The 27,979-nt window shown below is 40.7% G+C and overlaps 1 protein-coding gene across 1 annotated transcript in view; it reads right to left on the bottom strand.

Annotated features, from left to right (window-relative positions):
* Positions 1-27,979, bottom strand: part of LOC149286005 (proprotein convertase subtilisin/kexin type 5-like) — a 352,398-nt gene that overhangs the window by 170,019 nt on the left and 154,400 nt on the right. Inside the window, exon 8 of the mRNA XM_089494526.1 lies at positions 5,210-5,422. Within this exon, the coding sequence (XP_089350652.1) occupies positions 5,210-5,422 (213 nt within the window). The remainder of the gene's footprint in view (positions 1-5,209; positions 5,423-27,979) is intronic.

Below are 27,979 nucleotides of genomic sequence, written 5' to 3'. Positions count from 1 at the left end.
ATAATTTTGTATGTATCATTTTATATTGTAGTAATATAATTTCATGTGAGATAGCAGAATTGTATTGTAGTAATATAATTACTTCAATGTGTGTATTTCTTTTAAGGCTGTCATTCTTTTTCAGTGGCTAGGTGAATGAGAGACAGGTTTTTCAAACAGCAGCTTACTCTTACCCAAGCTCAAAACAGGGATGGCTGGGTGGTGAAGTGGGGAGAGGAGTGAAATCATGGATAAAATGTATCACGTGCATTCAGCTAAGGTTTTTATACAGTAATATAATGATAAGTTAGAATTAATGGAATTAAAATTAATGTCCCCTTTGTAACATAATCATAGCTAACTTAAGTTTTTTTAAAAAAGCTTTTAGTGTAAATATAATATAATATAATTAATATAATATAGTGGCACTTTCCCACTAACTTTTCTATCTGTTCATGGCCAGATATTTGAAAAGTCTAGCTGTACCACTTCCTGGCTTTATCTCTTTCCTCTACCTCACCCTTTCCCTGCTATATGGAAGAATTGGCCCTGACAATCCTGGAGGTCATTTTTCAACCAATACAAAACAGGACAACCTTCATGCAAGTACTGTAATATTTTAAAGTGTAAAGTTAATGTCTAATGTTTCCCCATCATCTCAGAGCTGTGAATTCAGTGAACATTTTACTGAAGCTTTACTTCTTTTATAGTAGTTTGATAGAACAGGGCCTGCACATTGTTCCTAGCAGCTCTGTTAGGTCTACACCTTAAAAATAAAAAGAGTGGAAGAGAGCTTGGATATCATGGAAACGAATGCAGCATATTCTACCTACCTCACCATGCTCTGTTCCTAGTGCCTCCTCAATAATAAACTTAAAATGTAGCAAAACAAAAATGTTTGTCCTGATAGCATACTATCAGTTCAGTGAAGACAAATCAGTAAGCAAAAAAGAGAGAACAAAATCATACAAACTTGTGGTGTTATTTAATTTCTCCCCAAAAGAACACTTAAGAAAATGGAGGTCTTGTGAAATTAGGTAGTGGAGGGAATTATCTGTTGCCTCTCACTGCTTATGGCACACATAAAAATATGTTGGATCAATTAGGTTAAAATAATGGAGAGCAAGTTGCCATCATGCCTTTCTTTCCTTATGACCAAAGGCAAATATAGGCAAAGTTCCACCTTTTCATGTAAACCCTCTGAAATACAGCAATAGGCCCTTCAAGGGTTTTAAGTGCACTTGGCTGTGGGTGGGTGTAAGTGGGTGGGATGAATTTTCAGGTGACTAGATTTGTGCTCAATCGCTCTTATGGAGGACAGGGCCATCAGCTAATTTCTTGCTCTGGAGATGGAAGGGAAAATTTATGGACAGTTATTGTTAAACAGTGTGTCATCAGCCTTTCCTCAATCCTATCTTTTGAGAAAGGTTATTTATTTGGGTCAAACACAGTATTTTCCCCTTTGCTGATAACATTATTGGAACTCTGAACTGTAAGCCTCTTATTTTAAGGTATTTTATATCTCATTGTTGAGACTGCAAAACTGCTGGCCATGAAAGCCTGCGACTTCACATGTTGTAACATTCTTAACTTAGCAAAGGCTTCAGGTTGGTTGCTCTGCAAAGTGAAAATAAAACTTCAGTGAAATCCTAAAGGCACCGTTTCTTTTCTTGAGGATTTTCTTATTGTATAGTGAAATAAGAATGTTGGGTAGCATTCTTGAAAGGTAGAGGAAGCTGAAATAATTGCTGCGTATGGAAAACATGCTAAAATCTATGACTGAGGCTCATTTCAAATTGTACAGTTGGCTTCCATACTGTATATGGCTAACTGTGGTTTCCTGGATGCTTGGATAAGTGACTACTAATGATAAGAAATAAGTCAAGTGGCAGCAAGGAGGTTGTATACAGGTTTATTAAGCCATAATTTGCCTATCCAAACCAGGACATTTAAAATTGGATGCTTGGGTCCATACAGCCCCTGCCAACATGCATACACCCTGATATGTGATCTGATAGAGACATTTTTGTTCATAAAAACACATGTGAGTGTGTGGGTATCAAAGGAAGCACACAAACACAATGAGACAAAAATAAAAGGATGTAGCTATGGGATTTTTACCCCAATCATTTATCATCACAGAAAAAGAAACATGTCCAAAAAGTTCTCAATATAAATGCTTAACGCTCTGAAATGTTTTTGCATGCATTTGCCTTTACTAACTGCACAGTACAAGCATGGCTACAGACTAAGGAAATTATAGCACCAGTCCCTTCATAGGTGCAGTCATGGCAAAAAATTAAATGGCAACATACTGATTTGATTGCAGCTACCACCTCACTGTCTTTCATACATGTGACAGGGGCTGCTGCCCCCATCACACTCCCTTTCTGTCCTCTCCCTGAATCCTCCCTCCCTTGTGCCTTACCCAGCATGCCTTGGTGGTTTTTTTGGCTGCTTTTTCAACTTTTTAATGTAATTCTTGAGCTCTGCAGCCTTGATTTAACATTAAAAAATATATTTTTAAAAAACATCAGTGCTGCAGTACTCCAAAATTGGATGAAAAATGGGAGTTGGGGGGAGGAATAAAAAAAATGAGGGGAAAGGGGGAGGAGGAGGGGACAGTGACATCCCATGACTGCCAATCACAGGAATGCCCTGGGAATAGCTTTCTGCACCTGGAACATTTCATTCATGCATTTCCCTCATGAATAAAAAGGTATGCTAGGGAATGGGGCAGCTACAAGTCAAAGAGGGTGTCATGCAATCAGCATCACTGAAGGTACTTCCTTCCTATGGGATTCACAGTTTAAAAGCCACATGTGATAATCTACTAAAAGTTCATCCCAAACAACTGAGATGTCTCCTCAGAGAAGCAGTTCCTCAAAGGAGCAGCAAAATGAATATACAAGTGCAGAATATTTGACTACTTGTGCTTAACACATACAAGTATAATCAGCCCTCTGTAACTAGATTCCTTATCCATGGATTCAACCATTCACAGCTTTAAAATACTAATATTCTCTCTCCCTCTCCCTCCCCCCCCCCCCCCTCTCTCTCTCTCACACACACACACATTCTGAAAAGGAAACCTTGATTTTGTCATTTTATATAAGAGGCACCATTTCTATGCCATTGCATATAATAGGACTTCAGTATACACAGATTTTGGTATCCACAGGGAGTCCTGGAACCCAACCCCACACAATACCAAAGACTCACTGTAATATGTGCCCCTGTGAATGTTGTTGTTGTATACCTTAAAGATGTTTCTGATTTATAGTGACTCTAAAGCAACACTATAATGCAGTTTTCTAGACAATTTTTGTCCTGGGGGGGGGGGGGTTCATGCCATTGCCTTCTTCTAAGACTGAGAATGTGACTTACCCATATTACCTACTGAAATTCCATGGCTGAGTAGGTTTTTCAATCCTGGGCTCCAGGAATTTTAGTCCCAAACGCAAACCAGTATACCACATAGTCCCAGTCCCAGGGAATGCATCAAATTTAAAACAACAACAACAACAACAACAACAGATAATTGAATATGCCAGTGGAAATATTTGTAGCATGTAAGTATCTTGTAAACAAGAGTGAAGGATTTCAAAAGCTTTCTCCTGGACAATTTTGGCATATTTTTTGGATTTGTGGGCCCCACGTTGGCAGTACACTTGTTCAGGCTTTCTCATTTGTATGTATTTTGTATTTTAGGACTTTTTTGTACAGGAAAAATGTTCCTTATGCAAAAAACATTTCCTGGGGAAAACATCCCAAAATATGAGGAGTCTTGTAGCAACTGATTATTTTTATTTTATTTTATTTTTGTGCTGTGGTGTTTCAATATGTTAAACCGCCCTTTATTTTGGGAAGAGAAAATTGGGAAGTATTCTTTATCTACTTTATCTACTTGCTCTGCATAACTGCATCATCATCCTGGCTTAAAGCCAGATCTTGAAAGCTGTTGACCTCTTCTGCTTCAGGAAAACTTTCAGGACAGGAGATTCAACAGACTCACATTCAGTATCAAAATCCAGGTCTGTCTCCATATTTTATTTTGAACTTTATAGGTAGACTAGGTGACCTTGTGCCAGTTTTCTCAAATTATAATTACTACTAATAAACAGAGCTCTATTCATTTGAGTAGGCTATAGACTTACAATCTAGTAAGAGTTCTGATTTGCACTTTGAGGTTTTCTTCCTGGCTGCAAGATTTTCACATTAAATCCAACAGTAGGGTTAGATTTATACTCAGAAGGAAAAGGTATGCAAAGCTAGCATCCCACATTTCTCTACAGAATTAATGAGAAAGCCTGAACAAGTGTACTGCCAACATGGGGCTCTCAATCATGGGGTAATGTTCTCTTTAGATTTAATTTTTTAAAGACAATTTAAAATACCTAAATGATTCTAAGGCAAGGTTGTTCAGGACTTCAGCAGGCTATGTCTCAGTAGAGCTTACCAAGTAACATTCTCAAGAAGCAATGTGTACTAAATCAAAACATGTTTTCAAGGAAACAGGAACTGGAAAACAAAAGAATTTCACAAGAAGAAAAGGATATCAAATATTTTGCCATGAACCAAAGTTTACCAAAGGACCTATGAAATTTCATCACAGGAATACTATTTGTTCAGAAATCAAATGATTTGTTTCCCTGTTGTTGTTGTTGTTAACTTACCATGAAGGAAACAAGCAAAAGATATAAAATTGCCTTTTTATAAGCAGATAAGAATAGAAACATAACTGGAATGCAGTGTTACCTCAGAATTTCTCTTAAATATTAGTCATTTCAAAACCGCAGTTTCCAGGAGAGATGGCTGATATCCCAGATTAGTCAAAGAAATGATAGATAATATTTTAAAAACAGCCCATCTTAACTCTTTATTGGTGAGAAACTTGGAAAAGAAGAAATGCCGAACATATGTGTGTCTGAGGTGGAAAACAAAGACTGAGAACAAAATTATGTTCCCCTTCTGTTCTGCAAGAAGATTATGAGTTGTCATGTTGTCTATTTCTATGTAAACCAGTTTTCTGGTTGCACAAAGTGGTTGAGAGAAAGAATTTCACTCTAAGTGTATAGTTTTTCCCGACCCTTTATCTCAAAATGTCCGTTGTGACCACAACAAAATTCCTTTCCCAGAATTAATCTATGAAACCTGATAGCTGGTATCTCCCCCCTACACTCAAGATGAGATGTAAGCACATTTTGATCATATTAACAAGACTACATACTATTTTCCGGTCATAGGACTCTCCACTGCTGTATGTTGTTGCCAGTGTAGATGCACACTCTTCTAGATACCAAGGTTTTCTTCCACTTTCAGCTGTGCTGCTGATGGAGATAGTGTAGATGCTGTTGGTGTACCCATCGCAGGAACAATGATCCTTACTTCGCCCACCATTTCCAGAGGCCCAAACATAAATGGAACCCAAGTTGTTTCGTCCCTGTTTGAAAAGAAGAGGTGTGTGGGGGGGGGGGGGGGTAGTAGTTAATTTAGGACACATGTAAGATTTCCTTGTATGTTCAACCCCTACTGGGGGAAAAACAGTTAAACACATATACGTTTCAGTCATTTTTCATAGAAATGCTAAGCATGTGCATGGATAGTATTTACAGCACTTTGCTCATATGGTACCAATAATCAGAACACAATAGCTAAAGTAATAAAAGAAAATGGGTTTTTAAAAGGAGTTAACAGTACAATATCCTTTTCCCCAAATTGGCCAAGTTCTCATTCATATCTACCAGACAATGAGTTAGATATCTTTCTAGCAGTACTGACTGATGCACTGCTAGAGAACTCAGTATTTTTGACCTCTCTAGTATCAGAAGTTATTCTTTCTCTCCTGTAAAAAGGGACAACATATCATTTGAAAAGAAATATCAATATCTATTCTTTTCTCTTTCATCAAAATCAGCAATGTTCTGTAAAGTGACATTGCTTGAGAATTTAACTAAACATCACCCTCCCATGGCTTAGGTCCAAAACACACTATAGAAATAATCCAGTTTGAGACCACTTTAACTGCCCTAGCTCAGGGCTAGGGAATCCTGGGAACTGTAGTTTATTGTGGCATCAGAGCTCTCTGACAGAGAAGGCTGAATGTCTCACAAAACTACAGTTCCCACAATTTCCTAGCACTGAGCCAGGGCAGTTAAAGTAGTCTCAAACTGGATAATTTCTGCAGTATGTTTTTGGACTTTAGATATTAATATTAAAAACACAATTAGTAAAGTTATTAGTTATACTATTTAAATATATGCCTGATTGAGAATCAGTGTTAAACAGTGTATTTGTTCATTGTCAATTATTCTTTATTTCTTTTTGTATTGATTAATGTTCCAATATTTCATGTACAATATCCAATGATACTGTCTTCTTCCAAATACTATCCCTGGTTGTCCTTTCATGTTACAGTTTTTGGTGTCATATGCAACAGTCCCCAGCATTGAAAACACTACTGAACCAGTGGTTTGTGGGCCCGACAAGACGTCTCAGGAGGTGTACTTTCTCCCTGGTGCAAAGATCTGTGATGTGACAGAGAGGATGACAAGACTTGTCAAGCCTACTGACCGTTACTCCTTTCTTTTGGTTCATGTGGGAACCAATGATACTGCAAGGTACAGCCTTCAGAATATCATAAGGGATTATGAGGCTTTGGGTCAGAACTTGAAAGAGATGGATGCACAGGTTGTCATCTCATCTCTTCTCCCAGTCGAAGGGCATGGTCCAGGAAGGGAGAGGAAAATAGCAGAAGTGAATTACTGGCTCCGCAGATGGTGCCACCAAGAATGATTTGTATTTTTGGATCTTGGTTTGAGGTTCCATGAGGAGGGACTTCTGGCAAGGGATGGGTTGCATCTCACGTCAGTTGGCAAAAACCAACCACGGACCAAGGACCGTTTCATTTGGTCTGTGTAGATAAGCTCCAAAACTATTCTGAATGTACCTGTTCTATACAGGGTCAGTTTGAATAACAGAAGATGAAAATATGTAATAATTCTGTCAGGTAAGTATTTAGTGAAATATAGTTTAGTGAAATATAGTGCAGCAATACTTTGATTTCTTCTCCCTTTGGTTTGGAATAATTTTGTCAGCACATTTGCACATTAATAAAATATCAGTAGCCTGTCCAATATGAAAATCGGAATGGACAAGGGCTCTGGTATAGCTCTGAATCAGTTTCCCACTGTTTGATATTCTTTTTCTCTGTCACAGGAATGTTTTTCAAACTCAGCTTTTGAAATTCAACACATGCCAGTATTCTGATGCTTTAATTAAAACACATGATAAGTCCAGAGAGAAGAAATTTGCAGCTGACATGATATGAATAAAAATTCTATTTAAACAAAAAACAGAAGCATACTGAAAATTTAAACTTGGCATTTGGGAACAGCACCTCAATTATTGAACTTAAATGCCAACCAAAATTTGATTATTTCATACTATAATAAATATGTTTATTTAGATAACCAACAAGAATAAAAGTAAGGCAGATGGTATTGGATGTGCCTACCCTAAAAGCTAGACAAATGAGAGAGTAAAGGGGGTCAGTGCTTCTTTTAGGTACTCCAAGGAGGGATTAAACTCTCACCTTTCACCAGGGGATGATTCCCTTTATGATAAGAGTTAAAGTATAGTATTTGCATTGACCCATGGATAAATCAACTCAGTTTTCTTGAGCTATTTTTTTGACTAAAATTTCTAGACGTATACATGAGTATATACAATAAAATTGAATATAACAACAACAAAAACAAATGTCTGACTTGACTAAAGTAATTGGCAGTTCCATGTACAAATACTAGTACAGGTGGCATTTCACTTCTCCAAAATGCTTAGGGCCACAAGTGTTTTGAATTTTGGAATTTATTTTTATTTTTTGGATTTTGGAATATTTGCATATTGAGATATCTTGCAGATGGGACCAAAGTCAAAACGAGAAATTCATTTATATTTCATATACAGCTTATACACATAGTCTGAAGCTAATTTTATACATAATATTTTAAATAATTCTGTGCATGAAACTGAGTTTCTGTACATTGAACAACTAGAAAGCAAAGGTGTCACTATCTTAGCCACTCATGTGGACAATTTTGAATTTTGGAGTATTTTGGATTTCAGAATTCCAGATAAAAGAGATTTGCCAGCTGATGATGATGAGAAAAAGCACTAATCTTTTCACTCTGGCAAAGGGTAGATAAAACTCACAGCAGTCAACAATATTTTTGACAGGATGTTATGATATGCTGAGCTACTCTTCCTTGTCAAGAATGGGGAAAAAAATTCTGAATATTATTTATATCCCTAAATAGGATATAAGAGCAGAGAGCTAGACTACAGAGAGCCTTAAAGGTAAGGAGCTTGTGCAGATGAAAAGCAAGGATGGGGATTTGAAGAGGAACATCCTGTGAAATGTGTGACAAGAGAGACTTATGAGTTCAGCTACAGAGTGCTGGACAGAGGAGAGTTCAAAGTGAGGCACAAATATATATGCTAACCAAAAGGTTTAAAGTCATCTTAAAATTTTCTCCAAAAGACAAAGCACTGACAAAATAGGAATAATTATTTATTAGAGACAGGTGAAGATACACAAAATTAATGAGTGCCTTTGGGAAACTGGAATAAAGTATATGCTATGGCTGCAGAAGCGCTTCTCAGAGGTTGCCTTGCTTGCTTTCATTTCTTCCACAAGAAAAACGTTGTGGGCTGTTTAGTAAAAGAAAGACTTTTTTTGGCATAAGTATTATACATACACACATTGAAAAATAATCTACCTTTGGCCATGGTGACCCATACTTTAGTTATTCCATCTGGATTACTCTAATGCACTCTGTGTGGGACTATCTTTCAAAAGGGTTTGAAAACTTCAGTTAGTTCAAAGAGCAGCAGCTAGATTGTTAACTGCAGCTGGCTACAAGGAGCACATAACCCCCTAGCTACACATAACCCCTTAGCTGCAACAGCACCCTTGTTTCTAGGCACAACTCAAAGGCTAATTATGAACTATACAGTTCTGGCCCAGGTTTTCCCATATGAACCTGCCCATCTTTTGAGATCTTCTAGGTAGGTCCTTTTGTCTGTCCCACCAGCTCTCCCAGGGAACCTGGGAGATGGCCTCTAAATTCTGTCCCCAGGCTCTGCAACTTTGAGGGCCTATTGCTCAGCTTCAAGGAGCCTTTCATTATATGTTCCACTACCATATTTGGTCCTCCCTCCCTTCTTAGTGCTTGTGTTTTTAATTGTATTGATAGTTCAATTATATTTTTAATTTTTTATGATGAGAAATTTTTGTTTGTATCTATTTTAACTTTTACAGACATAGCTGCGTTGGTCTGGATCATTAAGCAAAGGCATATTGTAGCACCACTGAGACTAACTGAGAGAAAAAAGATTGTGCCATAGTCAAGTCTCAAAGTTGCTACAATATCCCTTTGCATACTGTTTTAATTTTTGAACACTGGAGTACTGAGCACTGGACTAGAAAGAAGATTGGATTTAAATAAATATAATAATAAAATTATAATATATATAATTTGCACTTGGAGGCTTCCAGGTGGAATGTGTAATAGCAAAATAGCCATTCTTTTTTACAGTGAACATTCCCAGTTTCTGTAGCATATGAAAAATGGTACATTTAACATACTGAAATATGTTACCTTTCCAGAATTTAATGGAAAAAAATGGAATTCAACCTTCATACTGGGCAGTGTACTAAAGATCATGTTTTTAGAACTGTTTAACACTGCAAATCATGATACTTAAAAAGCATGTCCAACCAGCCTGAAAATACCCTGCTTTGAATAATATAAAAATAAATAATCTGGATTTCATTTTCTGCTTATTTTTCTCCACTATTTTCTCTGTTTACATCTACTCGTGACAACTAACCCAATTTTTTTCACTGTCCTATGATTGTTGGCTAGAAAGTTCAAGCAAAAAATAGCAAATATTTTAAAGTGGTCAAAATTAAACCAACTTGACCTTACATTTTTGACTGTGCTTCAAGAAAGGGACATGGCTGGAGTCTGGATGTGAGCAAGCTGAGAAGTGAGGTAATTATGTTTGGCATCTCCCCTCCCTCCTTCCAACTGTCATCTTCTGGCCTGGGAAGGAGTGAAAGGGCTGGCCCAATGTCATTGGGCCAGGCCTCGATTAAGAAAAAGAGCCCCCCCTCCAGTCCATCTGCCTTGGTCCAGGCCTCAGAGGGAGAGAAGAATGCTGGACCCACCCACCCCCCCATTCCCATTCTCCTTTTGTGTCATGTCTTTTTAGATTGTAAGCCTGAGGGCAGGGAACCGTCTATTATCCCCTCTGTTGTAAGCCACCCGGATTTCCAGTGATAGGGTGGCATATAAATAAATCCTATCACCATCATCATCATCATCATCATCATCTCCTGAAGGCTAGAAGGATTTAGTTTCACCTTCCCATTTCTGAAAGCAGGAGAGCACTACTGAACTGCATGCTTTTATCATCAGCAATATCAATATACTAATTGCAATTTATTTTCCATTGATGAGGCTCAATGAGTACCGGACCTGGTTAGTCTTGAATAATGATTAAAATATCACACTCACAAATACACTGAATGTCTTGTAGATACCTATGTCAGCCTGGTGGGACATGAGGGAGGAGGGCCTCTTCCATGTCCCACCAGTTAAGTCAATAATCTGTGTCAGGACATGTGATGGGACCTTCTTAGCTGTAGCATCCCAAATGTGAAATAGGAAGCCTGACTGATGCCAACACTCTTATCATTTAGTGGTTCTCTGCTATGGCAAAAAAACAGTTTTGCCCTTTTTTGAGCCTCAGCTATTTATACGACATACGAGGCTGAAAAGGGGTGAAACTTGGATGAAGGCATGCTCTGGAGTGAAGAACTGGAGCTAAATAAATAAATAAATAAATAATATTTTATACCCCAATCTTCAGCCAAAAGGCTATCAGAGCGGCTTACAGTTTGTTAATTAGACATTTCCCTGCCCTCAGGCTTACAGTCTAAAAAAGACAAGACACAAAAGGAGAAGGGAACCCCTTTTTGCTCTCCTCTAACACAGAAAGTGCACATTATTGTGTTGGTGTACAAACAGCATGATGCAACTGTGTGAGTGTGAGAAGGGCCAGTGTCGTAGAGAAATGGTCTGGAGCGTGCGCTCTGGGCCCAGTGAAACACAGCCACTGGTGCCATTGCTTGCCATACAGTTTTTTCTTTCGTTGAGCATACAGATGCATGAGAGGTCAGATGCACTATCAACCCATCGCATCAGTGAACCATCACACAGCCCATGAAGCGAAATTATGGTAAGCATGGCAGGTTGCCAATGCTGCAATGGATGTAATAAAAATATACACAAACTGGCCAGTCCAACAGGGCACCATGGGGGTAGGGTCATTTATGAAGGGCCTCCATAATTGTGCTTTGCAATTTGTCACTGGGTGCACCGATGCACTATACGGGTGGTGTATCACTTGTGCAGCTGTGTGGCTTATCACATGGGGTGTCCAATGGAATGGCAGCTGGGTGAGACAAGGGAGGTAATTGGTAGTCACAGGTGGTGTGTTCGTACGATGGTGTAAATGCATGGGGGGAGGTGAAAAAATTGAGTGCCATGGCTTGATATAATGGTGCTAACTGCCTGTGGAAGTTTCGTCCACCCCCCCCCCCCCATGCTGTTGCATTGTGCTCTACTTGTGAGTGGACAGGGTGGGGCAGGAAGGTTGGAGAGCTCTGGCCTTTCCATTGATTGATTGTAATATTTTAATTACTTTTCTCTGGCCTTCCCATTTCACCGCTCTATACACCAGTTGATAGCATAGGCACTCTGGCTTTCTCCTCACTGTTCTCTGCCACTCTGTGTATGAGTAGATAGCACAGTACATGGAGACGACACTTGGCTGGGTGTTACCTCTCTTCTGGGATGTCACCTGATGCGGGCTGCACCCCCACATCCCTTGAGTGATGCCTCTCTCTCCCTCCCCCCCCCCCTCTCTCTCTCACACACACACCACTCCTCAACTATGTTAGCTGCTGCTGCTGCTAGATCAAAAGTCTGGGAAGACTCAAATTCAATCAGTATAATGAATGCAGTTGCATATCCATATTGAAGTGTATTCTATTGGTCAGTCTGATGTTTTATAGGTGCCTTCCAAGGATGGTCATGTTGCCCTGCTCTGTTCAGCCATTCTGTCCCACTCACTGTTCTGGTCACCTGTTAGTCTCCTTCTTTTCAACTTGGTAGAATTGGGAACCTTACTCTTCTTTTTCCTTAAAAGCCCACAGCAATTCTGTGATAATTAGTGTGCTGCTGATTAAGGCACCTGAAAATTAGTTGAAGCTACATCCTTCTGTCATCAGCTAGCCCAAATATTTTGGAAGACATAGTTACATAGGAGACTGGTGCTGTGAATCATCAAGTTTCTGCTCAAGGATCTGGGTGTAATCTCATCAATATTACTGCTTTCCAATCATTCCAACATTTTGGGACTAACCCAGCTAAATGTATTGTATTTAAGGACCATTGAAACCAATTAAGTAAGATAATGAATGCAGGGTAAACACAGACAGTATTCTGTAGGAACATGGCCACAACTTTATTAGCTACAACTGGCGCCCACAAATGCAGGAAGCAGATCACCCATGTGCTTTCCAATGTGGAAACTTCATACCTGAGCCAACATAATGGGAGTGAAACAAACATCAGATGTGACATCCCACATGGGTTATCAGCCTTGATGTGATTCCCCTACCCGCCTGGAGTGAGGCAGGATGAACAGTATCCTGAGTTGGCCTCATTCCCTGCAATCCAATGAGAGGCCCCCAGAGAGGGATGCTAATTATGTAAACTCAGCTTCCCCAAAACTAGATTAAACCAAACTGCATAAAGATGTGACACTGTAAACATGTACAAGAGCTGACTCAAGGCTACAACACAAATAAATGACCCACCCCAAAAATCCAAAGGATGAAGTATGGAGACAGCTGAAGACCGCATGGACCATGAAAATGTTCATATGCTCCCTAGAAGGACCAAACTGAAGACTGCCTGCTATGCATTTGCCTGGTAATCCCAGTACCTGACTGGCCAGTTGGGAATAACATAGGAATATAGTACTTGCAAGATGGGTACCAGAGTTCCTGGAGGAGACACTACTGAAGTGCTGCCAGAAGACAGTGGCTTCCATGATAATCTGTACCCTTTGGCAAGCAATAAAAAGATAAGCCGGGGATCCCTGCTTTTCCCTATAATTCTTAATTCCAGTTTGCATCTGAGTATGGTTTAGCTACATCTTCCACAAGGGAGCCTACACACTTTTGAGAAATTATGGTATGTGATTTCTCAGCTCTGCTACATTTGATGACCTTACTGATTTTTCCCAGAAATAAGAAGTGCTTTCATGTTCTTAAAGAAAGACCACTCCTCCTTTCCTCGTTTGTTCACCTGCCTTATACTAATTGCATCTACAACTTTTCTCTGCAAATATTCAATTTAGAATCAAAGTAAAGAGATTAGTGAAAGCATACACAATAAAATCAAAGGTTTGATTTCTATTCTTGTCTCCTATCTATGTGGGTAATTTCCTCTCCTTGGATTTCAAATTTATTAGTACCAAATTACCCGCTGTTGTGCACAGTCTCTCCTGCTCTAATCTCTCCAGGTCACTGCTTCTGTCTTCCTGTGTATTTCCTACCACTTAAGATTTAGTTTTCTTTCTCCCAGCCAATTTGGTCACTGCTGAACTGACTAAAGAAACAAGTGAAGAAGAAAACACAGTGAAGAAAGACTCATTAACTTCAGTTCACATCTAGCATTCCTGCCAGTCAGAGACACATGATGATTCTGACACAGGCAAGAGTTGTTAATTTCTTTTTTGCAGACTTAAAATGAACTTTCTATCATTATTGAACATGTTTTTTCATTCTCTTTGGCATGGCAAAAGTTTGCTTGCTAGGAGTAATTTTATAGCATCCCATTATAGAAGGGGGCTCTTTTTTGTGTTCCTCCTGTGCAACCAATAAACTGTGTGAGGACATGGGAAAGGGTACTCTATTTAGATCCCAACTTGTGCCATATTAAAACACAGCTTTTTATTAAAGTGTTTCATATCCAATGTTTATGTAATGTGTATGTGTATATGTATATGGTTTTAACATTTCAAATTTAGAATAATAGAATAATAGAGTTGGAAGACACTACAAGGGCTATCGAGTGCAAAGCTCTGCCATGCAGGAACATGCAATCAAAGCACCCCCAACAGATGGCCATCTAGCCTCTGTTTAAAAACTTCGAAAGACTCCACCAAGGAGACTCTACCAAGGCAGCATATTCCACTGCCAAACATCACTGGCCATCAGGAAGTTCCTCCTGAGATTTAGGTGGAATCCATTGCTCCTTGTCCTAATCTCTGGAGCCATGGAAAACAAGGCTGTTCCCTCTTCACTATAACATCCCTTCATATATTTAAACATGATTATCATGTTCCCTCTTAAACTTCTTTAAGTGCTCGTGTCGCGTCCGCGGAGTCGCGTCCAGCAGAGTTGTTCAGGGTTGTGAGGGAGCTAACTCAGCTCCCCCCTGCCCTGAACCAGATCCTTGAACCTTCTAAGGCCTGCTGTGACCAATTTAACAACTTCTTCACGGATAAAACCTCTCGGATAAGCGAAGGTCTTAATGCCAGTATTAGAGCAGAACCTAGAGAAGAGGTATCCAGAGCCTCCGTGGACTCTATTAAACTGGATCAGTTTGAGTCTGTTAGTACCGATGATGTGGACAAGATCCTTAGAAGTGTTAGGAAGACAACTTGCTCTCTCGATCCCTGTCCCTCATGGCTAGCGGCTCAGGGGGGACTGGTGGTAACTTCATTGTTACACCGGATCATTAATACATCCTTGAGGGATGGGCAATTTCCAGCAAGCTTAAAATTGGCCACAGTAAAACCTTTGCTTAAAAAGCCCCCCCTTGACCCCCTGATGCATAATAATTATCAGCCAGTTTCGCTACTGCCATTTCTGGGGAAGGTGATCGAGAGGGCGGTTGCAATCCAGCTTCAATCGATCTTGGATGAAACGGATTATCTAGACCCATTTCAAACTGGCTTTCGGGTGGGCTACAGGGTTGAGACTGCTATGGTCGCCTTGGTCGATGATCTCCATCTGGGCATGGACAGGGGTAGCGTGTCCCTGTTAGTGCTCTTGGACATCTCAGCGGCTTTCGATACCATAGACCATGGTATCCTTCTGGAGCGCCTGGCAGAGGTGGGAATCGGGGGCACTGCGCTTCAGTGGTTCCAGTCCTACCTCTCTGGGAGGTTCCAGATGGTGCAGCTGGGAGACGTGTGCTCCGATAAGAGGGCCCTTATATCTGGGGTCCCTCAAGGAGCCATTCTGTCTCCCATGCTCTTTAACATTTACATGAAACTGCTGGGAGAGATCATCCGGAGACATGGGGTGCGGGGTTATCAGTACGCTGATGACACCCAAATAGTCTTCTCTATGTCTCCGACTGATGCAGTGACCGGGGATGGCATCTCTCCTCTCGTGGCCTGTCTGGAGTTGGTAATGGGCCTGAATCCAGAGAAAACGGAGGTGCTCGTGATAGGTTCTCCTGGCCCGGGGATGGCGGTGGTTCCACCTGTCCTGAACGGGATCACGCTTCCTGTGAAGGATTCAGTACGCAGTCTGGGGGTGCTCCTTGACTCATCCCTCCACCTTACATCTCAGGTGGATGCGACGGTCAGGAGCACCTGTTATCAGCTTAGGCTGATACGCCAGCTGCGTCCCTACATGGGCCAGAGGGACCTTGAAACTGTAGTACACGCTCTGGTAACCTCTCGCTTGGATTTCTGCAACGCGCTCTACATGGGGCAACCCTTGTACCATACCCGGAAGCTGCAACTAGTGCAGAATATGGCAGCCCGACTGGTCACTGGCACGTCCAGGGCCAGTCATATAACACCAGTGCTTAAAGATCTGCACTGGCTGCCCATTCGCTTCCGGGTGCAATACAAGGTGTTGGTTATTACCTATAAAGCCCTACATGGCTTGGGTACAGGGTACCTAGAGGACCGCCTCTCTCCATACAATCCGCCCCGCACACTCAGAACATCTGGGCAACAATTGCTAAGGGTTACAGTGGTCAGATTAGCTTCCACCTCTAGGAGGGCCTTTACCACCTCGGCCCCCAACCTCTGGAACTCTTTGCCCGTTGAGCTCCGCTCGGCCACCTCCCTGGCCCAGTTTAAAAAAGGGGTGAAGACCTTTTTGTTCAAGCAGGCATACCCCTAATGTGCGCCCCGAATACCTCCCCCCCTCCTCTCCTCGTCAGCAAAGGCAAGCTGGCTGGAATTGTTTTATTGATGTTTTTAATTGAATGTATTTGTTTTTTTATTTTTTATTGTATTATTGTATTGTATTGTTTATTATGTTGTACACCGCCCTGATTTTTTTAGAAGGGCGGTATATAAATAAAGCTTTTATTTTATTATTTTTTTTAGATGCTATACATCTGTTGATGCAACCAAGAATCATGTTGAATTGGAGGTGAAACAGATGGGCCTACTGAAGTAGCTTTCAATCACTAGATGGACACATGCCCCCAAAGCATCTAGATGCTGCACCAAAGCTGGGCTCCAGTCCTCAGGACCGGAACAAAAAGTAGCTGGGATAATCCAATTCCTGGCAGCATCTGTTGGCCCCTGTGTACATGGCCCACCTTGGGAGCAGGCCATTGAAGACAGCAAGGACCTGACCCATTTCCAACTGGAGTGGACTCAGGCTGCTCTTTTGTGCCCATCTGCTCTGGCCCTTTCTTGGCTGCTGCATCACACTGCTGACATATGTTCAGCTTGTGGTATACTAAGACTCCCAGAAGCTTACTGCACTGGGCTTGTGGGCCATTCTCAGAACAGCCCAGCAGGAAACGGAACAAGTGGGGAACGGATTTTACCGCACACTCCAGTCCCTCACTCGTTCTGTTCCCCCTCTCTTCTGTTCCCATTCCATTCCAGAGGGAATGCTTTTTGAGAACTGTTCTGAACAGTGCTCAAAAATTCCCCCCTCTGGAACAGATTAAGAATGGAAGAGAGAGGGAACGGAACAAGTGAAGGACTGGAGTGTGCGGTAAAATCCGTCCCCCACTCGTTCCTGCTCCTTCCATTCCGTTCTCAGAACGGACCACGCAGGAACAGTGTAGTAAGCTTCCTAGATCTCTTTCACATGAACTGTTGTCTCCCAAGTGTCTCCCATCCAATATCTGTGCATTCCATTTTTTTCTGCCTAGGTGTAAGACCTTACATTTGTCCCTGTTGAAACTCATCTTGTTAGCTTTAGTCCAGCCTTCTAATTTTCCAAGTCATTCTAAATTTTAATCCTGTCCCTGGGGAAGTAGCAACCCATCCCAGTTTAGTATCATCTCCAAATTTAATCAGCATGTTCTCTATTCCTTCATTCAAGTCATTGATAAAGATGTTGAATAGCACAGGGCCCAGTACAGATCCCTGGTGGCACTCCACTGGACACCCCCTGCAGGTTGAAAAGAAACCATTCATGAGCACCCGTTGGTTTCAGTTAGTCAGCCAATTACAAATCTACCTAATAGTAGCACTGTCTAGGCCACATTTTACTAACTTCCTTGCCAGAATATCATGGGGACCTTTGTCAAATCCTTACTGAAATCAACATATGCTACATCCACAGCACCGCCTTCATGTATCAAGCCTGCAACTCTATCAAAAAAGAGATCAGATTAGTCTAGTTTAAACTTGGTTTAAATATTATAATCTTTTATATTTCTTTGAAGCATGGATGGGTTTACGTTCTACTGCAGCTAATGAGAAGGAGATCTCGCAGCAATTCTTTTTACTCTGTGTGTGGAGAATAATCTGAAAAGGAAGTCTGACTATGACATCATGACAGAGAACCATCCTTTAGTAATTAATATCAAACAGATGTATTTGAGAGAGAGAGGGAGAGAGAAAGAAAGAAAGAAAGAAAGAGAGAGAGAGAGAGAGAAGCCAAGAGAGAAAGATACCAGGAAAGTGCAAGGAAAACTTTTCACTTAATGTTCCCAACAATACATAGACAATATTAAAAACACTAAAGGAGTACACAGCGATATACTTCATTTAAATAATAATATTGCAATATACAATGTAAACCAAAAGAAAATTAATTTAGCAGGAAAACTGAACCAAATCAAAAGCACCCCTCCCTACCCTCAGAAAGATACCAATAGGCCACAGCCAGGAGGTGAAGCTTAAAGGCTTGACTTTCTGAATAGGCCATGGCTGCTTGAGGGACTTCTACTGGGCAAACAAATCATCTCCCTTCTCCCCCATTTCTATTTCAAGCAAGACCTCCTCATTTTCTTGCTTCTAGGGAGCAGGCATCTTAGGGAAAAAATCAACTAGCACAGAATCATGTAACACATTTTACCACTCATAATTCTGCAGCCCCTTCTATTTTACTAAACCTGGCAGAAAGAGAGCCCCCCCCCCCCTCCACCATCCTAATGAATTCTAACAACTTGTTAGAACATACAGTTAAGCTCAGCATTAATCAGGAAATCTGGTGAGTTAAGCTACATTAAGGGGAAAGCTAGGAAATTAACAGTTTAGCAAGTTAATTGAATAGTTATATCTAAAGTGTGAAGAGGGCTTAGTGTGGAGACCAACATTTCAGTCTTTTTACATCTACTGCTTGTATTTTCAATAGTATCTGTCCAAAAGTAAATTGTGTCGCTACAACTATAATTCTACTTGACAGCTAACATATGTAGCCACCAAAGGCAGGTTTCTACAATGATTCACATGTCATATTTCAGAGAAACTTCATGAACTTATCTGATTTAGGTCGTAATTTTCTTGCCTTTACCAAGGGAACATTTAAAAAAAAAATAAGATGTTGCAGTAATTTTTTAGGTCTCTTTCTATTCTGGGATGGATTTACATTACCTTCATAACACTGACATAAATATATACTGAAGAATCATAACAGTTTATGTAGTACCATAGAATTGTGTTGTTTTTAGTGTAACACTCCAAACAGCTTCGAGCTATTCCCTAAAGAACTATAATTAGTATTTAACAGTGCAAACATAACAAACAAACAAAAGTGCTGCTGGCTGGAACCTGTAATCTGAACCTGTGGAATGCAAGACATTTTACTCTCCTAACACAATAAACTCAGTGAGACAATCACATACACTGTGTGTTTTCACTGGCCAGCAGCTCACACTCTTAGTATTACTTGTAGCATTGTCCCCCTTATTGAGAAATATTTCTAATAATTTCTGTCACCAGAAATATATTTTCTGATCTTAAAAGATGTCTTGTGATCTTCAGGTTGATAATTGTGATAAAGGACCTTTTGAAAAATAATGTTTTCACAATTCAGGGATGCAGTTCTCTTAATAAGATTCCTACAGAGTCATATTCCCTGAATTGAATTCCTACCACATATGAGAGCTGGTGAAAAGAAAATCAGTTTTGTGAAATGGTAGTTGCCCCTTTAAAAGAAATTAAAAACTATTACTGCTTACAGGGTATCAACAACAGTAGGATATATCACTTGCAGTTGCACTGAACTTCCCCAAAGATACATATTTTAAAAGCTAATGAGCCTTTGAATCATCAAGTTAAGGTGGACTAAAGGGTGTGTGTGTGTGTATAGTGAAACAGCACAAACCCTTTTCTCAATGGCTTTATTTTCTATGTAAAATCTCTTCCCACATGATTTACCATGTATGGAAGGAAGATACAGATATCTTCCCTGCTACAGTGTGCCCTTTCTTTACGTGGGGGGATCCGTTCTGGACTCCCCCGCATAAAGCGAATTCCCCCTATGCTTGAGCCCCATTTAAATGAATGGGGCTCATGCACATGGCGGCATGGTGGCACAGCACCGTGCACGTGCCATGAGCGTGCACCCCATTGTTCCCTATGAGACACGCTGCCCCTTCTCCCCGCGTGGCTTTCAGCACATGCTGAAAGCCGCATAAAGCAGGCCTGTGTATGAGGTGGGTGCACTGTATAAAGCAGACATAAGAGTGTGATAGATGTGTGTCTAGCTTTCCCTTCCTACTTAAATACAGTCACCCCTCTGTTTTTGGAGACTTCAAATCCGCGTCCCTCATCCATTTGCAGGCAGCAAATGGAGGGGGACAAAATAAGGCTTGAATACTGGCGATTTTCCATTTTCGGTGTGTGTGTGTGTGTGTGTGTGTGTGGTCCAGAATGGATCCCCTGCGAAAATAGAGGGGCTACTGAATATGATTACAAAATAAGTAGCATGCAGCTTTAGGTTTGAATGATCCTGTGATGTACTGGGGATACACTGATGACAGTATTTGTACTCACCCCTTATTTGGTAATTTGGAAAACAGTCCAATTTACCTCAGAAAGATTTAGTCATGTGCCTTAATCTAAGTTTTTATAAGTTTTTTTTAAAAAAATCCAGTGGTGGCCATTACCATCCACAAATGTCACTGGAAATACACAGAAGAAGACCATGTACCATAGTTTCCCCCCATCTTAATTCCTAATAACATGTCTCGTGCCTCATATCTTTTGGATTGTAAGACTTTGGGCAGAAACGGTCTAAATCCAGATTTTATGGCTGCTCTTGAAACCTTTTTGTTGTTGTTTAAAAGTGGAGTAAAATTATTCAAATAAATTTGAAATTCCACTCTTTTCACCTTTTCTTGGCTATGACTGCAAATCCAAAAATAATTATAACTTGCTTTCTATTTGTGAGAAATTAATAGCATTAATAGGCAGAGTAGCTATTTAGAACAGGGTTATGTCTGCCAAATTTCAGATAAATAGGTGCAGAATTTCTGCCATATGCCCTTAAATCTTTATATTTTTTTTAAAGCGGGGGAAACTGCTGATAGCTTTATTGTTTCTTGCCTGAAATTTACAATGATTGTTGCCCCTTTTGAGGGGGTCAAGCTTGTCAATTTTCACAAAGTAGGTGGAAACATCTGCACACATATAGCACATGATATTGGACTTCTTGGAAAAAACAAAATAATAATTACAATTCAAAATTCCAATATTTATGCAAACAACCATGAGTTCTGATTTTTCAGTGAATAACAGAAAAGAGAGCTTGGAGGAATTGTGGTTAATTCAATAATGATATTAACTTGGGTTGCAACAGCTGTGAAAATGATGAAGTATATGTTAAGGATAATTAGAGCAGGAATGAAAAATAAAACTGCCATTATCAGAAAACTGTAGCAGATCTGTTTGCCAGAAAGGATATATTAGGGTGAAAAAAGGACAATCAAAATTATTGTGGTCATGTTCTCTATGAGAAAAAGTTATAACTTTTGTGGCTTTTCCACTCAGGGGAAAAATGACTAAGGGATGGATGTGACAGAAGTATATACAGTACCATTATTCATGGAGACAACAAAAGGGACAGAACATGGTATCATTAAATGAAACTCACTGGCAGAAGATTCAAGAGAGGAAATAGTATGTGTGTATGTTTTTCTCTGTGTGTACATGTATGTGTTCTTTTTTTTTTTTTTTGGTGGCAGTGGGCAGTGAAGCAGGATGTGCTTGCAAATAGCTGCCTGATGCTGGAACAAAGGCATGAGGTAACAGGGGGAGGTAGGGGCAGTTCTGGGCAAAAATATTCCAGGCTGTTCTCACAGTATTCTGGCCAGTATAGACAGGACCAAAGGGTAGCAAATGCAAGGTGTATGATCCACTCAAATTACACCAGATTCTATGATTAAAGAGTCAGAAAGCATCTCAAGGGAAATCACTATAGAGGTATTATTTTACTTGGGCTCATGTTTGTGAAAGTTTTCTTTATTCCAGGTCCTTCCAGATGTAAAAACTCCTAGAGTCAGCCATCAAGAGACATGGGTGAAAAGAAAAAAAGATGGAAAAAAACACAAGAGTCTTATAAGAGGTAGTCAGTAACTAGAACTCCCATGGAATTCTATGAACACAGCAGGGCAATTCCATGATTTTAAAAAAACAAACCTCTAGAAGCACCTTCTGAATCTGTAGTTTATTCTCCATGTTTTCATAGGGTCTTATACACTATGCATAGAATACTAGAAAAATAAAGCATTAATGGTGTCTAGAAAAAGTGGTATAGTTTGTATGGTCATTGCTAAGGAAACATGAGTGATCAACAGGCAGGTGCATAGTAGCTACACTAGATCTCGTATATGCTCATAAAGTACAGAACAGCTACAACGTGGCATATCATTCTCAATGTAATAGAGACTGAGAGGACAGGTTCTGAAACCTAAATCAGACATTTTGGCTTTTTGCCTGAGTCGGCACAGTGGCTTTCTTCTTGTTCCCACTATGCCATTCTCTCTAGTGAGCTGGATGAGAGCCAAAATGTTTGATGGACATTAATGATCAGATGTTGTGCAGTTGAGCCTCTTGTGAGAACTCTGCTTGGTGCCTCCCCTCTCATCATCACTGCCCCTTTTCATCTCTTTCGCTTCACCAGCTTTGGCACTGAAGTATGTGTTCAAAAGTGTTGATATGAACAGAAGGCTCTCTCACCATTACAGAACAACTGTCAATCTTCAAAAGGAGGTGTGTGGAGAGGAGTTTTGGATTATTCAAAAAGATTTTTCCCTCCCCAAATATTTGAAAACGGTTAGTATCAGAGATGGATAGTGCTGTTTAAAAATCCTAGCTTGCATTTTGTGATATTATGAACTAGATTTTATCGAAATGGTGGGCTGAATGTAAGGATATCCAGTTTCAATCTTGTATGCAGTTAAAGCTACTTAGATACCACAGATTTAAGACCTTTCCAGGCATCTTTGTGCATAGGAATGTGGAATTTTCTATTCCAATATAATTTATGCACTTGCTTCAATTGCCTTCCAAGCAAAGGCATTATTTCTTATACAATAGTCCTTTTAAAACTGAGGGAAAGATATGCATTTTCTAAACCTTTCCATTGTGTCATCTTTAGGATGTTCAAAGAATACTATTACTAAATGAAAGATTATTATGACACTATGTTGTTTCTGTATGGAGAGCCAGTGTGGAGTAGTGGTTTGACTACTGGACTACAGTTCTGGAGACCAGGGTTTGAATCCACACTCAGCCACAACCTCACCTCCCCCCCCCCCCCCCCGAGTGATCTTGGCTGAATCCTCAGGAGTAAGGGGTTTCTGCCAGCCAAGGAAGTGTAAGGCAGAGAAGAGGGATTGCTGGATTCTAGTGAAATAAAAGTTCATGGAGAGTGTCATCATGTCATTTAAAGTCTTAACTGACTCCTATGTTTCAGGAAAAAAATAGAGAAAGGAAAGCTAGAGAAAAGGGTGTAATCACTTAGTTCATTGTTAATCTCAAAAACGAATTCAACTACATTTATGTTCAAAAAAGGTAAATGTTTTGACAAGGTTGTGAAGCCATGTCTGACTGTAGAGGGCAGTACTCATTTCTGTTATTAAGCCGAAGAGACAGTGTTGTCAAAGACAACACTGTGATCATGTGGCCAGTATGACTGTATAAAACACTGTTACCTTCCCACCAGAGCGGTACCTCTCTATCTACTTCTACTTTTACATGCTTTCAAACTCCTGGGTTGGCAGATGTTGGGACTAGTGACAAAGGCTCACTCCGTCATGCAGTATTCAGGCCTTGAACTGACAATCTGCCAATCATCAGCATCTTAATCACTGAGCCACTGCATCCCATAACATGACATTTATGTTAGAAGAGAGTAAATGTAAACATTAAGTGCATTTTACACTTTAAGTTAAATTTAAGACATTCAAAGCCTTGCCAGAACAAAGTTGAGAAATGGAAGGGAGGGGGTCCCTCCAGTGAGTGAGCGAATGAACAAGTGATAGCCTTCCCTCTCCCCTCCTCTGCCTTTGGTGATGAAGAGGCCCTGGAGGAGAGGGGGCACCCAGGGGAGGAGGAGACAGCAGTGGCAGCCCACTAGAAATGTCTGGACCCTCTGGCTTGTCCCCAGCAGTGGCCTCAGGCAGCAATGCCATGGAGGTGAGGGGCCAGCTGGTGGGCAGCAGGGTAGGAGGGTCCCTGTCAGGCCTTTTCCTGCTGTTAGGCTCCAGCCAGAGGCTGCTGAGTCTTTCACCCTTGTGAGCCTCCTGGGAATCCAACCCAGGGAGGGAGAGAGGGCAGGGCAGCAGAAGCCTTTTGCAACTCTACTCAGAGAAGGGGATGTGTGTATGTTGAAGTACTTTCTTGTGTAGAGTGGTGCCAGGCCTTTTTGGGAGTTTTGGGATTTCTTGCTCTTGTCCACCTAGAGATAGACTCCTGTAGAAGTGCTGACCTCCTCTTCTCCCCATGGCAATTTCACTGGGATTTCTCTGCTGTGATGGGGAGAGGGCGTGGGGTTCAGCACTTCTTTTAGAATTCCCTGTATTCTCCCTGTCATGGCAGAGAAATCCCAAAGAGTTGTCCCACCATTTTTTCTAGCAGTGTTACTGTATTGGCACGTATATAGATTTACCCAGGTTTTTGTAGGTCCATTTTGAATCAATTTTTGGCATAATTTTTTGACTTATAGATGAGTATAAAGTCCGCCCTTCTTCTGAGGCTGAGAGACTGTGACTTTCCTAACAGTGGTTTTCCACAGATGCATGGGAATTCAAACCCTGGTATCCCAGTCTTCTAGTCCAACACTCAAACCCTTATACCATGATGGCACATATGATTCCTGCCCTTGACTTAATACAATTCATCCCACTATAATACTCTTGAGCAAGAGGTTTTACTTTGTAAATAAAGTTTGTAATTCCCTAACCTTGAGGAACCAACAAAAAGCAAGAAATAGTTTTACAAAATATACACACAAACAAGCAAAACCAAACCCCATTCCCAGGAGAATGAGGCTTGGGTAAAGAAACAACTAGGAAATGCAAACATTTGTTAGCTATTTATCACTATCTCTCATTTAGTTAATTAATCATTAACAACTTAATTCTAAAATAATGCTAATGCTGCAATGCCAATTTAAGTATGTCACTTTATTTAAGCATTAAATTTAAATAGGATGCCCTTTTATATCAGAAAATTTCCAGCTTAATTGGTTTTAACTAGTTAGTTCCTATCTTGGAAAGTCCCCTGGGTTGTAGGGAGAAGAGATGAGAGAAGAGCTGTAGAAATGTCTGCAAACCATTTGGAAAGTTAGTGAAGGCAATGAGTAGCCTACTACCTGCTGGCTCATAGTCTGTGATGGGTCTAAAACAGGTACCACATACTTTGGACTGTGCTTTAACTTAAGAAGAAAAAGGAGGATTAATGAATAGTGATTCTGCTAATAAATAATTGTTTTAAAAACGTGATTTGATAAACTTTACCTAATTCCTGGAGAGACTACAGTGCCTCCCTCCAAATTAAATCAGGCAGTTAATTTTTTCACCTGAAGGGTCAAATAAGCTAAAAAGAATGGGACAAAAACAGTGACTTATCATATGAGAATTAACACTTAGTGAACTGGATTAAATAAAGGCAGGATTAAATTGAAGTGGAAAAAAGAGGGTAGAATTCCATTACTGGAATGTTTTCCCATTTCAAAAGAGAAAACAAACAACCAACAAACATGCTTAAACTCACTTATTTCAATGGGTTTAAGTGCACAGATTGTGGACTTGGCAGGTAAGGCTAAGGTCTGTGTTTACAGAATGCACATAGAGACAAGAAAAGAAAGCCCCCCCCCCCCCCGCTTGTTTGTGAAAAGAAAAACCACTTAGGGGTGCCATGCAAGAGTCAACAAATGGGAAGAGAGGCCCAGGTAATGGGGGAAGTTAGGCCAGCTCTGGGGCCAGGATACTATACTAGCCAGTACAGAAAAAGCCTTTGTTACACGTGATTTCACATAAAGTTTAATTAGGTCCTAAACAAAACTGCACAAAAGTTATAGTATCTGGGATTTGAGTGGTAGAACAAGGCAATTTTTTTATTCCTTCACTTCATAGAAGAGCACATTCCCCAAATCATTTTTGAACTTCCTAACAATTGTTGATAACATAAAGTATGATAACATGTCCCCATATTGTCCCAGTCTCACTTTCTAATAGCAGTTCTGTTGCACTGTAAATGCAGGGCTAGCTCTAGGTATTTGGCCACCCTGGGAGAGAAATATTTTGGCACCCCCTGTAACCCCTCATAATTATTTTCACCCCTTGATTTCCGCTGTTTTGTTTGTTAAAGCTGAACATGACATAAAACTGATTCTGATCGGCCACTCAAGCCATTGGACAAGCCACACTCTCTCAGCCTCAGGGAAAGGCATAAATAAATCTTAGCCTAAAAACAAACAAACCCTGATAAAAAGTTGGAAAGTACTTGAAGGCACACAAACACACACTTCTTACCCAAGAGGAAGGCTCCAATTGCTGTCAAAGAAGCCCTGTCTGCTGCCCTTGGCTCCCTTTTAAAAAAAGGAAGGAAAGAAGAAGAGGGCGAGGGTGTTTGTGGCTGCCCCTGTCTGGGCTCCATCCACACTAAAGAAATAATCCAGTTTAGCACCGCTTTAACTCTTTATGGCTGAAGGCTATGGAATTCTGGGAGGTGAAGTTTGTTGTGGGCCCAGAGCAGAGCTCCCTTGAGCCAGAAAGAGTTAAAGTGGTGCCAAACCGGGTTATTTCACTAGTGTGGATGCAGCCTGACAGTCTCAAGTGGCATCCAGTCCAGGTCAAGATCATGATCCAGATTAAAGGCTGGTGCAGTCTTGGGTTGAAAATGAATGCAGCTCCAAGCATACTTCACATCAAACAAACAAACAAACAAACCAACCAGACCCATGCTTATGGTATTGTTTAGTCTGGGAGAACTGAGCTAGTAAATATTTTTGTAACTGTATAGCCATAAAAGACAAATGAATGGTCACCTCAGGGGAGGATAATGCAAAAGGGAGCCACATTTTTCCCCTTCACTTGCAGCAGCAGCAGCAGCAGGAGTGCAAGCGGCACCTGGGGATTCCACCGGCCGTGTGTGCACGCCAGGCATCCTTTGCAGCTGCTCCAAGTAGCTCTCCCCCTGCTGCTCACTGCTTGCCTTGTCCTCCTCTCTCTCTTTTTCTCTGGCCTCCCTTGCCACCTACTGCACCGTCATGAGTGGTGCCCGAGGATTCCACTGGCCGTGCGTGCATGCCAGACATCCTTTGCAGCTGCTCCGAGGAGCTCTCCCCCTGCTGCTCACTGCTTGCCTTGTCCTCCTCTCTCTCTTTTTCTCTGGCCTCCCTTGCCACCCACTGCACCGGCATGAGTGGTGCCCGAGGATTCCACCGGCAGTGTGTGCACGCCAGGCGCCCTTTGAAATTGCTCCATTCTGCTCACCTCATCCTCTGCGCGCTCTCTCTCTCTGGCCTCACTTGCCACCCTGCCTCGCCGCCCCTAAATTTTGCCGCCCTAGGCAGATGCCTAGTTCGCCTATATGGATGAGCCAGCCCTGTGTAAATGTTTTTTAAAATCCTCCAGGTTTCAAAAGCAACGTGGCAAATGAGGAACAGTATAAGATCCAGAAGTCCAAAGGCACGTATGAAAGTTGCCATATAGTCATATCTATCTGGACAACATATTTTTTAACTTGAAGGCATTTATTTTTCATTTGAAGACATGTTTGTAAAATCAGGAAGTGTAACTTACTCTACCCGCCTGAAATATTTGCTTTGCTAATTAAGTTATTACAATTGTTAATATTTTAACTATCTGAAATGACTAAAATATTTGCATTGCTAATAAACAAAGTTAGTATTTAAACTGAGATTTCAGCTATTTAAAATTCACTGTAGGGGTTTTATCCTACTTTTCAATTCAAGTTGAAGAGAGCTTTTTGATATATTCAGATCTGCCCTCTCATCAGCCACTACAAAATGATTCAGTAGAAGCTGTTAACTTATTCAATCTGTCCATAAACCTCTTAACAGCAAGAAAAGGAGTGAAGAGCTTCTAAGCAACTACTTAACATGTACTGTATTTCTAATTATATTGGAACTTTAAATGGTATTTCCTTCTGCAGAGTATCAAAAACT

This window comes from Sceloporus occidentalis, unplaced genomic scaffold (genome assembly GCF_023333645.1).
Source record: "Sceloporus occidentalis isolate IW3139 unplaced genomic scaffold, rSceOcc1.0.p SCAF_73, whole genome shotgun sequence".
Classification (NCBI taxonomy): Eukaryota; Metazoa; Chordata; class Lepidosauria; order Squamata; family Phrynosomatidae; genus Sceloporus; species Sceloporus occidentalis.
The sequence above is the reverse complement of the archived record's forward strand: the minus strand, read 5'-3'. Positions and strand labels throughout refer to the sequence as shown.